At 47.4% G+C, this 15,000-nt stretch overlaps 1 protein-coding gene across 1 annotated transcript in view; it reads left to right on the forward strand.

Annotated features, from left to right (window-relative positions):
- LOC139921753 (neuronal acetylcholine receptor subunit alpha-7) overlaps window positions 1-15,000 on the forward strand; it is a 47,109-nt gene that overhangs the window by 11,227 nt on the left and 20,882 nt on the right. The window contains exons 3-4 of the mRNA XM_078283118.1: window positions 3,705-3,749; window positions 10,287-10,396. Of these exons, the coding sequence (XP_078139244.1) occupies window positions 3,705-3,749; window positions 10,287-10,396 (155 nt within the window). The remainder of the gene's footprint in view (window positions 1-3,704; window positions 3,750-10,286; window positions 10,397-15,000) is intronic.

Raw genomic sequence — 15,000 nt, forward strand, 5'->3', positions numbered from 1 at the left:
GTGTGAGCATGAAGTGAAAAACAAACTTCTGTGTAACAGAAAATTAAATCTCATCTCATCTAATCATTTAGCTTCTTATCTTATTTTATCTTATCGTATCTCATCTTATGTCATGTCATGTCATCTTACTGTATCTCGTATCCCTTATCAAATCTTATTTCATCGTATTTTCTCATCAAATCGTCTTTTCTTCTCTCATCTCATCATTTCTAATTTCACCTAATCTCATCTCGTCTTTTCTGATGTAATCGTCTTCTTATCTCATTTTATTTAATCTCATTTTATTATATTGTATCTTCATCTCATCATCTCATCTCATCATCTTGTCTTGTCTTGTTTTATCTCATCTCATCTTTTCTTATCTCATCTCATTATCTTATCCTTTCTTTCTGTTTCTCATCTCATCATCTTTTCTCGTCTCATCTTGTCGTCTTGTCTCACCTCATCTTACCTCATCGTCTCATCTCATCTCATTGTCTTGTTGTATCTCATCTCATCTTACCTTACTGTATCATTCTCTTCATGTCATCTCATCGTCTTGTCTTGTTATTTTATCTCATCTCATCTTACCTTATTGTATCTTCATCTCATCATCTCATCTCATCGTCTTATCTTATTGTATCTCATCTCATCATTTTGTCCTTTCTTTCTGTTTCTCATCTCATCATCTTTTCTTATCTCACCTCATCTTATCTCATGGTCTTTTCTTATCTCATCGTATCTCATCTCATCTCATTGTCTTGTCTTGTTGTATCTCATCTCATCTCCTAGCTCACATTAATCCCTCCTCTCTCCACACTCTGCCTGCTGTTTGCATCAGTTTCTCTGCTGGAGGAACAGAAGTAACAGAGTTTCTCTCTGGTTTCCATCTGTCTCTCTGTGTCTCTGTTGTTCAGGCTTTAGATTTCATCATGCCTTCACACTTTAAAGGTCTGGATCAGGACTTATGCACAGAGCAAATGAGAGAAACTGGACCTAACAAGCAGAGAGAGAAGCAGCCACACTGTGTTTGTGTTTTAGAAGTACAAGTCCAATAGAAGATACAAGATACAAGACAGCACAGAAAACATCATCACAACATCCAACACACTTAAAGATACATTACGTCTTTTACTGGCCCATAGCACCAAATGACCATAATACATCTGCAGGGGGTTTGATAGGATTATTGATCATTACCAACAAATCAGCGATTAATTGGCCAGCTGCTCTGATTTCTGATGCCTGTCTGTCTGTCTGCCTGTCTGTCTGCCTGTCTGTCTGTCTCTCTGTCCATCTGTCCGTCTGTCTCTCTGTCTCTCTGTCCGTCTGTCTCTCTGTCCATCTGTCCATCTGTCTCGGTCTGATTGAGTTTCTACTGTAGAAAGACTCTACAGTAGAAACTCAATCAGAAACTGAGCTGGAAACCTCCAGTCATCCCAACATTACACCAGGCTTCTCTGTTTCTGATTGAGTTTCTACTGTAGAGTCTGTTTCTCCGTTATGAGCGAAGCTTCCTGTTCTTCTGCCTCGCCGCCATGTTGACGCTCAGAACAAACCAACACACACACACACACACACACACACACACACACACACACACCTGTCGTCAGTAATTCTGTTTCTGACGGTCAGTGTGGCCTTGAGAGCATCTTGTGTGAAACAGGATGTTCAGACAAGATGGGAGAGATCGTTCAGAAGAATAAACCAGTTGGAAGAGAAAGGAAAAACAGATAAAAACGTAAAAAAAAAAAAAATAAAAAAAAAAAGGAAGTCACTTTTCATTACATTGTGACTTTAAAACACCTGATCAACTCTGTCTGTCAAAACCCAAAACAGACAGACAGACAGACAGACAGACAGACAGACAGACAGAGAGACAGACAGACAGAGAGACAGACAGACAGAGAGACAGAGAGACAGACAGACAGACAGAGAGACAGAGAGACAGACAGACAGACAGACAGGCAGACAGGCAGACAGACAGACAGACAGACAGACAGAGAGACAGAGAGACAGACAGACAGACAGACAGACAGAGAGACAGACAGACAGACAGACAGACAGACAGAGAGACAGAGAGACAGACAGACAGACAGAGAGACAGAGAGACAGACAGACAGACAGACAGGCAGACAGGCAGACAGACAGACAGGCAGACAGAGAGACAGAGAGACAGAGAGACAGACAGGCAGACAGACAGGCAGACAGACAGACTGACTGACAGGCAGACAGACAGACAGACAGACAGACAGACAGACAGGCAGACAGACAGGCAGACAGACAGGCAGACAGGCAGACAGACAGACAGGCAGACAGGCAGACAGACAGGCAGACAGACAGGCAGACAGGCAGACAGACAGACAGGCAGACAGACAGACAGACAGGCAGACAGACAGGCAGACAGGCAGACAGACAGACAGGCAGACAGAGAGACAGAGAGACAGACAGGCAGACAGACAGAGAGACAGACAGACAGACAGGCAGACAGACAGAGGAGTCTCTCAGCTGTTGGTTTTATATCTGGAGTGTTTTCCTCTCAGACTCGTCTCTCTGAGTTTCCGGGTGAGAAACTGTTTCTCTCCCTTCTCTTCTGCTCCGTCTGTGTTTCTGCAGACATGAACAAGACGTTCAGATACGAGCGGCTCCTGCTGACATTTAAAAATACACAAAATACATAAATCAGCAGCTGCTTCTTCACACAGAGGTTCAGAGTTCAGAAGAGGGTCTCAAACTTTTTGGCTTGGGAGAAAGAAATATAATCCCGCTCACTGTCTACATAATACTCCATAATACTTTATTGCGATGTTTCTCCTGCGATGTTTCTCCTGTCTCCTAACACGCAGCCTCGTCTCCTAACACACAGCCTCGTCTCCTCGTCTCCTAACACGCAGCCTCGTCTCCTAACACGCAGCCTCGTCTCCTAACACGCAGCATTGTCTCCTCGTCTCCTAACACGCAGCCTCGTGTCCTAACACGCAGCCTCGTCTCCTCGTCTCCTAACACGCAGCCTCGTCTCCTCGTCTCCTAACACGCAGCCTCGTCTCCTCGTCTCCTAACACGCAGCCTCGTCTCCTAACACGCAGCCTCGTCTCCTCGTCTCCTAACACGCAGCCTCGTCTCCTAACACGCAGCCTCGTCTCCTAACACGCAGCCTCGTCTCCTCATCTCCTAACACGCAGCCTCGTCTCCTCGTCTCCTAACACGCAGCCTTGTCTCCTAACACGCAGCTTCGTCTCCTCGTCTCCCAACACGCAGCCTCGTCTCCTAGCACGCAGCCTCGTCTCCTCGTCTCCTAACACGCAGCCTCGTCTCCTAACACGCAACCTCGTCTCCTAACATGCAGCCTCGTCTCCTAACACGCAGCCTCGTCTCCTCGTCTCCTAACACGCAGCCTCGTCTCCTAACATGCAGCCTCGTCTCCTAACACGCAGCCTCGTCTCCTCGTCTCCTAACACGCAGCCTCGTCTCCTAACACGCAGCCTCGTCTCCTAAAACGTCTCTACCTGAGAACGTATTAAAAGCCGGACATTCATCAAACTGACTCGTATCGTCTCCTCTGCTGCGAGCCGCCGGTTCAACACAAATCACAGCGGATGAAAGAAAGAGTGCAGAGAGGGAAGAGACTTTCATCCTGTTCCACAGTGACAGAGGGCGTTTCCAATTACTTTGCAGACAAATAAGACAGTGATCGTTTTTTTTTCTTTGTGTTTTTATGTTCGCAGGATGAGAAGAACCAGGTCCTGACCACCAACATCTGGCTTCAGCTGGTGAGTCCTCTCCTCTCCTCAGTCTGCTCTGTGTTCTCTAGACCAGCGGGTCTCAACCTTTTTGGTTTGTGACCCTTAAAACACACACACACACACACACACACACACACACACACACACACCCCACAGTTCACCCAAAAAATTATTTTCCCTTTTCAGGATGTTTCATTTGATTATCAGAGGAGGCAGAGATGCGGAAAAGTATTCAATATTTCACAAAAACAAATATTAGAAAAAAATCTGAAAAATTACACTTAATAATACATTTAAATAGCAGAAATATGCTTTTTTCCTATTCCATAAATCTTAAATTTATCTCATATATCCGGATTTCCCCTAGTGGATCAATAAAATGCAATCTCATCTTATCTTAACAAGCTAATTTTATTTAAAAACTGAAAAAATGAGGTAGCCTATTATTAAGAAAATACTCAGAGGAGCAGTGTTCAGAGGAGACGAGCTGCTGGATCGACTCAGACCTCCAGACTGTCCTCAGACCTCAGTCTCAGTCTCAGCCTCAGTCTCAGTCTCAGTCTCAGACCTCAGTCTCAGTCTCAGTCTCAGTCTCAGTCTCAGACCTCAGCCTCTGAGCCTCAGTCTCAGTCTCAGTCTCAGACCTCAGCCTCTGAGCCTCAGACCTCAGCCTCTGAGCCTCAGACCTCAGTCTCAGTCTCAGTCTCAGTCTCAGACCTCAGACCTCAGCCTCAGACCTCAGTCTCAGTCTCAGACCTCAGTCTAAGTCTCAGTCTCAGACCTCAGTCTCAGACCTCAGTCTCAGTCTCAGCCTCGACCTCAGACCTCAGCCTCAGTCTCAGTCTCAGCTTCAGACCTCAGCCTCAGCCTCAGCCTCAGACCTCAGCCTCAGTCTCAGTCTCAGCTTCAGACCTCAGTCTCAGCCTCAGCCTCAGACCTCAGCCTCAGTCTCAGCCTCAGCCTCAGACCTCAGACCTCAGTCTAAGCCTCAGCCTCAGCCTCAGCCTCAGACCTCAGTCTCAGTCTCAGTCTCAGTCTCAGCCTCAGCCTCAGACCTCAGACCTCAGTCTCAGACCTCAGTCTCAGACCTCAGTCTCAGCCTCAGCCTCAGCCTCAGACCTCAGCCTCAGTCTCAGTCTCAGCCTCAGCCTCAGACCTCAGACCTCAGTCTCAGACCTCAGTCTCAGCCTCAGCCTCAGCCTCAGCCTCAGACCTCAGTCTCAGACCTCAGTCTCAGCCTCAGCCTCAGACCTCAGACCTCAGTCTCAGACCTCAGCCTCAGCCTCAGTCTCAGACCTCAGTCTCAGCCTCAGTCTCAGCCTCAGCCTCAGTCTCAGTCTCAGACCTCAGTCTCAGTCTCAGCCTCAGTCTCAGACCTCAGGTCTCAGTCTCAGTCTCAGTCTCAGACCTCAGACCTCAGTCTCAGTCTCAGTCTCAGTCTCAAACCTCAGTCTCAGTCTCAGACCTCAGTCTCAGACCTCAGTCTCAGTCTCAGTCTCAGACCTCAGTCTCAGTCTCAGACCTCAGTCTCAGACCTCAGTCTCAGACCTCAGTATCAGTCTCAGACCTCAGTCTCAGTCTCAGTCTCAGTCTCAGTCTCAGCCTCAGTCTCAGACCTCAGCCTCAGACCTCAGCCTCAGCCTCAGCCTCAGACCTCAGCCTCAGTCTCAGCCTCAGCCTCAGCCTCAGTCTCAGCCTAAGACCTCAGCCTCAGTCTCAGACCTCAGTCTCAGCCTCAGTCTCAGCCTCAGCCTCAGCCTCAGTCTCAGTCTCAGCCTCGACCTCAGACCTCAGCCTTAGCCTCAGTCTCAGTCTCAGCCTCAGACCTCAGCCTCAGCCTCAGCCTCAGTGTCAGTCTCAGACCTCAGTCTAAGCCTCAGTCTCAGTCTCAGTCTCAGACCTCAGTCTCAGTCTCAGTCTCAGACCTCAGTCTAAGCCTCAGCCTCAGTCTCAGACCTCAGTCTCAGCCTCAGCCTCAGACCTCAGTCTCAGTCTCAGACCTCAGCCTCAGCCTCAGCCTCAGCCTCAGTCCTCAGTCTCAGTCTCAGTCTCAGCCTCAGCCTCAGCCTCAGCCTCAGTCTCAGACCTCAGTCTCAGCCTCAGTCTCAGTCTCAGCCACAGCCTCAGACCTCAGACCTCAGCCTCAGCCTCAGCCTCAGCCTCAGACCTCAGCCTCAGTCTCAGCCTCAGCCTCAGACCTCAGCCTCAGTCTCAGCCTCAGCCTCAGACCTCAGTCTCAGCCTCAGTCTCAGACCTCAGCCACAGCCTCAGACCTCAGACCTCAGCCTCAGCCTCAGCCTCAGTCTCAGACCTCAGCCTCAGTCTCAGCCTCAGCCTCAGACCTCAGCCTCAGTCTCAGCCTCAGCCTCAGCCTCAGACCTCAGTCTCAGCCTCAGTCTCAGCCTCAGCCTCAGTCTCAGCCTCAGTCTCAGACCTCAGTCTCAGCCTCAGTCTCAGTCTCAGTCTCAGCGCTGTCCCAGTAAAAACAAATTGACACAATTTAGCTTTTTCAAACAGATTTTCAAATTAACATTCATGCATCAATAAAACATGCACCTCAGTCTCAGACCTCAGCCTCAGCCTCAGTCTCAGACCTCAGTCTCAGCCTCAGCCTCAGCCTCAGTCTCAGTCTCAGACCTCAGTCTCAGTCTCAGTCTCAGTCTCAGCCTCAGACCTCAGTCTCAGACCTCAGCCTCAGTCTCAGCCTCAGCCTCAGTCTCAGTCTCAGACCTCAGTCTCAGTCTCAGTCTCAGCCTCAGACCTCAGTCTCAGACCTCAGCCTCAGCCTCAGTCTCAGACCTCAGCCTCAGTCTCAGCCTCAGCCTCAGCCTCAGTCTCAGTCTCAGACCTCAGTCTCAGTCTCAGTCTCAGCCTCAGTCTCAGACCTCAGTCTCAGTCTCAGACCTCAGTCTCAGACCTCAGTCTCAGTCTCAGTCTCAGACCTCAGTCTAAGTCTCAGTCTCAGACCTCAGTCTCAGTCTCAGTCTCAGTCTCAGCCTCAGTCTCAGACCTCAGCCTCAGACCTCAGCCTCAGCCTCAGCCTCAGCCTCAGTCTCAGTCTCAGTCTCAGCCTCGACCTCAGACCTCAGCCTCAGCCTCAGCCTCAGCCTCAGTGTCAGTCTCAGACCTCAGTCTAAGCCTCAGTCTCAGTCTCAGTCTCAGACCTCAGTCTCAGCCTCAGTCTCAGCCTCAGTCTCAGTCTCAGACCTCAGTCTCAGCCTCAGCCTCAGCCTCAGTCTCAGCCTCAGTCTCAGCCTCAGCCTCAGTCTCAGCCTCAGTCTCAGACCTCAGTCTCAGCCTCAGTCTCAGACCTCAGTCTCAGCCTCAGCCTCAGCCTCAGTCTCAGTCTCAGCCTCAGTCTCAGACCTCAGACCTCAGTCTCAGCCTCAGTCTCAGTCTCAGTCTCAGCGCTGTCCCAGTAAAAACAAATTGACACAATTTAGCTTTTTCAAACAGATATTCAAATTAACATTCATGCATCAATAAAACATGCAATCTCGTTAATTCTCATGCATCCCCCCCTCCTCCCCTCCCTCTATCTGTTTCTTAACCAAATCCTTGGACATTTGCGCAAAATATTTCCTTCACAAGACGCCCGGGCTGCAGAGTCTCTGTGGCAGCAGGTTTCCTGCTGAGTCAGTTTAGCTGTTAGCTAAATGTAGCAGCAGTTAGAGAAGGCAGCGAAGCGAGTTTATGGTGGAAAAGCAGCAGGTAGCTTGTGTTAGCTAAGCCGTCTCGGTCTGTCTGTCCCCATGAATAATAAGGACGCTAGGCTAAAGCTAGCTTGTTAGCGGCCCGTACCGTACCTAGCTAACCAGATAGCGTTCAGCTTGTTCAGCAAACGCAGCTATCGTTAGTGCAGCAGCATTTTGTCCAGTGATCTGCATCAGAGGTTCTGTTTAAGGTTCAGGATTTAGCCGTATTCTGTATTCTGGGCTTTAATATTTGGTGTGTGTGTAGTTTGTCTACATTGAAACTCTGATGTGAACCATGCTCTAAGGTTACAGAGTGATTTAGCGGCGGCGGCGCTGTCATGTGACTCGGTGGCAGCAGAGCTAAGAGTCTGGAAACGCCTCTGAAAGAAATCCAGATAACAGAAGCAGGATGAGAGGGATTAACTCCACAAGCTCTACATCCATTTTTAGAACAAAAAAAAATGTTGCTTGACATTAATCTCTCAGAGGTTCAAAAATTGTTCCATTCTCAACAATGTTGCTAAGTCTATAATTTAAACAGCTAATAACTTAAATGTTTTTCCACGTCATCGATCATTTTGTCAGAGTATAGTTGTCAGTTTTTTCAAATGGTGCAGATCTCATTTTGGAACAAAATGAGCTGTGTGTGAAATCCCCACCAGGAGAAATGATGATATTTAGGCTGTTTTTATTCTCCAAGCGAGTCAAAGTTTCCTGTTTGCCAGAAGAAAAGTTGCAGAGCCGCAGCAGCACATGCTGACATTAAAAAACCCACAGCTCCTGGTGTAGAGGCTTCCTCTCCCTTAAAGACATTCATCCCTCCGCCAGAGGAGAAGAGGAGGAGGAGGAGGGGGAGGAGGGGGAGGGGGAGGGGGAGGGGGAGGGGGGAGGGGGGAGGCGAGCTCCAAATTAAATTAAGCTGAAAGAGTATCTGGTCCTGGGAGGCTGCTGGCGAAGGTAACTCTGAGTCTGGAGGGATGAACCAACCTTTCCGTCCGCGAGCAGCAGATTACACCGGATTAGTGCCTCGCCACTTTACTAACACACATTCCATAGGAGCTGAGAGGAAACCTAATTAAATTTGGACAGCTGCATGAAATGGGTTTAGGAAGTTCTCCTAATGAATTCCTCCATTCTCCATTAGCTTTGACATTCACACTGGCTTCACAGTCGGCCGACAAAAGGCGAAGAGGAAGAGCTTCGCCAGCGCGACGCGTTCGGCGCCGTTAGAGAGAACAAAGACGAACGAGGCGCATCAGGAAGGTACGAAGCCTTAAAGTGCAGCAGACCTCGAGTTTCCAGACCAGACTCCACAAGGAGAACAAGCAGAATAGCAGATGAAGTATTTGCGGAAACAGAAAATCGCTCTCCCTGAACGCAGAGTTTTTCCCACTCACAGCAAACTTATCTGGGTCAAGTACAACGCTGGAGTTGTGTGATCCATCCAGACCCCTGGGAGCTGAGCTGCAGGAGGGAGGGAGGGAGGGGGGTTTGGCTGCTGGTTTCATTCACTATCAATGTGAACTTCAGTTTCCCCCGGAGTCAGTTTAGACGCTCTCCTTCGGCCTGGCCGGCACAGATAAGACCATCTGGGTTTCATCTTCTTAATGTAGCTGCTCTCCCAGACCTGATGTGAGGAGTCCAGTCTGACAGGAGCCAGGGTGGTCTGGGTCTGGGTCTGGGTCTGGGTCTGGGTCTGGGTCTGGGTTTTGGTCTGGGGGGATTTTGGTTCTTGAGAAAAACCCTTGAAGCGTCACAATAACTTTCCGCCACATGGCTGAGGACGTTCCACACAGTTCCTGGATGCAGTAGAGTTGAAATCAATATCATGATAATCACAAGGATTTTTTCCGATATCAATATACCCCTCAATATGGCTCATGTATGTAAAATCACATGTTAAATAATCAAATTAATGTTCATCCCATTGAACTGCATGGTAATTTTAAGTGTGATGTCAAACAAAACACTTACATTTTCAAATAATATTCCTTAAAATGTTTCATGTTTCAGAACTGATCTGTCTGATGATGACTTTACTAACATTAGAATCAGATAGAAACCTTTACATGACAGTTTGAACAGTTTTTCCTTCATGGGGTTCAGACTGAATTCTTCCTGTCCATGTAAACCTCCTCGCTGCTTCATGGCGAGTTGTGACTGAGATAAAAGTGACCCCACTGAGTTAGCATGGCATTAATTAATAATTCACTTTGTGGGTTTTATTTAACTTTATTTTGTAGCGTATTTTCAAAAATTCTAAACATTCTTTTAGAAGTTTGTGCACTAGAAAAATCACCAGACTGTTTATATCTTTTATCTTTTGTTTTTTTGGACATGGACTTCAGAGTCTTCAGAGTCTTGATATGTGGTTTTGTGGCTCTGCTCCAGCCACAGAGACTGAGGAGCGTCTCATGTGGGCTGACTGACTGAAGTCTGAGGACCGGTCCGGCCTCTGATCTGGTCCAGACTTCTGCAGACTGCAGTCTGCCTAATAAATTGTTTTTTTTCAAGATAAAACTGCACATTTTAGAGTGGCCTTTTATTGTGAGCAGCCCAAGGCACACCTGTGCAATAATCATGCTGTTTAATCAGCATCTTGATATGCCACACCTGTCAGGTGGATGGATTATCTTGGCAAAGGAGAAGTGCTCACTAACACGGATTTAAACACATTTGTGAACAAAATTTGAGAGAAATAAGCCTTTTGTGTGCATAGAAAAAGTCTTAGATCTTTTATTTCAACTCATGAAAAATGGGAGCAAAAACAAAAGTGTTGCGTTTATATTTTTGTTCAGTGTACATTACACCACCAGTAAGCATCAGTATATACGTACATGTCCAGTCTAACCTGCCTGTGTCCCTGCAGTACTGGACAGACTTCTACCTGCAGTGGAACATGTCTGAATATCCAGGAGTGACGAACGTCCGTTTCCCCGACAGTCAGATCTGGAGGCCGGACATCCTGCTGTACAACAGGTACCACAGACAACTGACACTGACACTGACACTGACACTGACACAGCACAGATACAGTATATCTACAGTATATTACTTACTTCATCGGCCAATTAAGTTATTCTGAGGTTATTTCTGAATAACAGACGCTGTTTCACATCTAATCACATCACTCCGATGTCCAGAAGTTCGCTCCATTTAGAAGTTCGCTCCACTGTCTGCTCAGCTGAAGTGTCTCCACCTGGTGGCAGAAAGTCGTTACTGCAGACAAACACTCCGCTAACGAGGTTAAAACATGAAGCTTTTTATAAGATTACTTTCATTTATTCAGAGAAACAAACTTTAGATCGCTGCTTAGAGGCTGATGGCAATCTGACCTGATGTGTTTACGTTTCTATGGTTACAGTTCTGCTACAGTGTAGCGTGGATGCTAGCTACAGTCGTTTCTATGGTTACAGTACTGCTACAGTGTAGCATGGATGCTAGCTACAGTCGTTTCTATGGTTACAGTTCTGCTCAACTGTTTTTTGGCGAAAGATTATAAATGACTCATTTTGAATCAATATTTCGTGTTGATGATTAATGTGTTTGGTATCTGTGTAACCAGCAGGATCATGAACAGCCAGCCGTCATCACTGCTAAATAAACGTAGACAGACAGACAGGCAGACAGACAGACAGGCAGACAGACAGACAGACAGACAGACAGAAACAGGCTGACAGACAGGCAGACAGACAGACAGAAACAGGCTGACAGACAGGCAGACAGACAGACAGACAGACAGACAGGCAGACAGACAGGCAGACAGGCAGACAGACAGACAGAAACAGGCTGACAGACAGGCAGACAGACAGGCAGACAGGCAGACAGACAGACAGACAGACAGGCAGACAGACAGACAGACAGACAGACAGGCAGACAGACAGGCAGACAGGCAGACAGGCAGACAGACAGACAGGCAGACAGGCAGACAGACAGACAGACAGGCAGACAGGCAGACAGAAACAGGCAGACAGACAGGCAGACAGACAGAAACAGGCAGACAGACAGGCAGACAGACAGAAACAGGCAGAAACAGGCAGACAGACAGACAGACAGAAACAGGCTGACAGACAGGCAGACAGACAGACAGAAACAGGCAGAAACAGGCAGACAGACAGACAGACAGACAGACAGACAGAAACAGGCAGAAACAGACAGTCAGACAGACAGACAGACAGACAGCAGGTTTCCCCTGCAGGAACCAGTCCAGCATGTGTAGCTGCTGAAATGCATGGAATAAATTCAGAGCTTTATGGAGCTTGAACGTGGTTTTTTTTATTTTTTTTTTATTTTTTTTTTAACCTTTATTTATTCAGGGGAGTTTCACTGAGAGCAATGCTCTCTTTTTCAGGAACGCCCTGATCACATTCACACACACATTCACACCTGGAAGCTGACCAGTACAACCACAGTCTGATCTGCTGGCCACTGAGCAGCTCCACTGGAGCAGTTGGGGTTAAGGGCCTTGCTCAAGGGCACCTCAGTGGTGGTAATGAGGGAGGGGCAAGCGCTGCTTTTCACTTTCCCCACCCAGATTTATCCTGCCGGTCCGGGGGATTGAACCGACGACCTTCCGGTCACAAGCTCACTTCTCTAACCTTTAGGCCACCACTGCCCCCAGTGGTGGCTGATGGTTTCTGATGGTTTCTGATGGTTTCTGGTGGTTTCTGATGGTTTCTGATGGTTTCTGGTGGTTTCTGAGGGTTTCTGATGGTTTCTGGTGGTTTCTGATGGTTTCTGATGGTTTCTGGTGGTTTCTGAGGGTTTCTGAGGGTTTCTGGTGGTTTCTGATGGTTTCTGATGGTTTCTGGTGGTTTCTGAGGGTTTCTGATGGTTTCTGGTGGTTTCTGAGGGTTTCTGATGGTTTCTGGTGGTTTCTGGTGGTTTCTGATGGTTTCTGATGGTTTCTGAGGGTTTCTGGTGGTTTCTGGTGGTTTCTGGTGGTTTCTGAGGGTTTCTGAGGGTTTCTGATGGTTTCTGGTGGTTTCTGGTGGTTTCTGGTGGTTTCTGAGGGTTTCTGGTGGTTTCTGGTGGTTTCTGAGGGTTTCTGGTGGTTTCTGGTGGTTTCTGGTGGTTTCTGATGGTTTCTGAGGGTTTCTGATGGTTTCTGAGGGTTTCTGGTGGTTTCTGGTGGTTTCTGAGGGTTTCTGGTGGTTTCTGGTGGTTTCTGAGGGTTTCTGGTGGTTTCTGATGGTCAGTGTGCAGAGAAACTGCTGCTAATAAACAACATGCTCATGACCAGAATCAGCCTCAGTCCCACAGGAGAGTTTTTATAGTTTAGATTTTATGTAAATGTTTTTGATTTTCCCACTTTTTTAACCTTGTGTTGTGTCTTATGTGGTTTTGTTTTTACCGTCTTTCATTTTTTTTTTACCACGTTTCTTTTGAATGTATGTCCCATTTTTTTGTCCTCTTTATTAACTTTGTCTTTATTATTCGTTTTCATGTATATATGTAATACACTATTTAACTTATAAAGTGCAAAAGTCATTAATATAAATACACTGTAATATGATAAAATAAAAAATCAATGTACAGTACAAAATAAAGTATAAAATAAAGTAGTAGCAGTAGAGTTCAGATCAGCCTCCACACATCGAGGGTTAATCTGCTGTTCAAACTGTTGCACAAAGTCTTCATCTGCATTTTGTGCTGATAATATTAAAAAGCAGGATATGCAAAGGGACCTTTGTTTCCATGGCAACATTCAGCTGGTGGTGGTGTGTTGATGTGGGATCATGCAGCTCTGCTGCTTCCTGACACACAGCGAGCGAACGAACAATATCATGATCTGAAAGAACGGGAACCAATCAGCTCTCAGTGAGGTCGTTAAGAGACAAACAGAAACCAATCAGCTCTCAGTGAGGTCGTTAAGAGACAAACAGAAACCAATCAGCTCTCAGTGAGGTCGTTAAGAGACAAACAGAAACCAATCAGCTCTCAGTGAGGTCGTTAAGAGACAAACAGAAACCAATCAGCTCTCAGTGAGGTCGTTAAGAGACAAACAGAAACCAATCAGCTCTCAGTGAGGTCGTTAACTCTTCTCCCGTGTCTTTTTTCCATGAAAATGAGAATCTAAATCAGAATTAGAAAAAGTTTTGATAATTTAAAAAAATATATTCTTCATCATAATGAAATGTAAAACTCACCTCTTGACTAAACAGCAGCCAGCCGACAGGTTTATTTGTTGAAGGGTTCTGGAACACAGGAAGTACCAGTCCAGTTTTCCACCAATAGCCACAGTTTGGAGGCGGGGCCAGGCGATGACGCACGCGCTCAGTGTGGAGCTTCACTGAAACTGCCAGCTGCTGTTTACTGTCTCCTGCTCTGCTGCGGTTTCTGTCCTGAGCTGAAAGTTCAGAACCAGAGAACCGGTTTGGGTTCAGGTCTGAAGTGTTTGCCGCTGGTTTGGTTTCTTTGTGTTTTGTTTGACCAATGAAAGAGAAGACTGTCTGCCTTCACTTTGACCACAGAGGCAGAGGAGCCAATCAGCTGTCTATGCAGCATCGAACTCCGCCTCCACTTCACTGTGATCACTCTGTCTGAGAGGAAGACAGCCGGTCTGTCCCCATGACTGCAGTGTGAAGAGTCTGGAGGCGTTCAGTCAGTTCCAGGTTTATTTTCAGCCTCGGTTCTGATTCGGTAAACAAGCTAATTCAGCTAATTCCTTCCTGTTATCGGCGCCGCAGAGCGCTAAAGATAGCTGTGTTACTGTCAGTATATACTGTAATATATCGGAGCGTCTCTCTGCAGGAGGCTGACGAGTTCGCTCGTTAGCGAGCAGAGGCCCGACCAGCCCGACGCCGCTATTGACCTGCTGCTGTAATGAGAGGGGGCGAGCTGTGATTATGCACCGGATCAACTTTCAAACCAACTTAGTCAACGAAGTTCAGCTTCACTTCTGAGTTTCCTCTCTTTCGCTTTGCATTTAAACAGTAAAGAAGAAACGCTTCAGCTCAGAGGAGAGACCAGCTGACAGGTCTTCAGAGGAGAGACCAGCTGACAGGTCTTCAGAGGAGAGACCAGCTGACAGGTCTTCAGAGGAGAGACCAGCTGACAGGTCTTCAGAGGAGAGACCAGCTGACAGGTTTTCAGAGGAGAGACCAGCTGACAGGTCTTCAGAGGAGAGACCAGCTGACAGGTTTTCAGAGGAGAGACCAGCTGACAGGTCTTCAGAGGAGAGACCAGCTGACAGGTCTTCAGAGGAGAGACCAGCTGACAGGTTTTCAGAGGAGAGACCAGCTGACAGGTCTTCAGAGGAGAGACCAGCTGACAGGTCTTCAGAGGAGAGACCAGCTGACAGGTCTTCAGAGGAGAGACCAGCTGACAGGTCTTCTGCCTGTTATCTGTCTGTTCCTGTGAGGTTAAAACACTCAGCAGGGTGAACTCTGCCTTTATGTTTCAGACAGTTTAACAGGTTCAGAGCGATGAGGATCTGCTGTTCGCTGTAGGATCAGAGGCTTCTGTTGGGAAGACGCCAGACCAGGCCGTGTGTGTGTGTGTGTGTGTGTGTGTGTGTGTGTGTGTGTGTGTGTGTGTGTGTGTGTGTGTGTGTGTGTGTGTGTGTGTGTGTGTGTGTGTGT

The sequence above is a fragment of the Centroberyx gerrardi genome, chromosome 4 (genome assembly GCF_048128805.1).
Source record: "Centroberyx gerrardi isolate f3 chromosome 4, fCenGer3.hap1.cur.20231027, whole genome shotgun sequence".
Lineage (NCBI taxonomy): Eukaryota > Metazoa > Chordata > Actinopteri > Beryciformes > Berycidae > Centroberyx > Centroberyx gerrardi.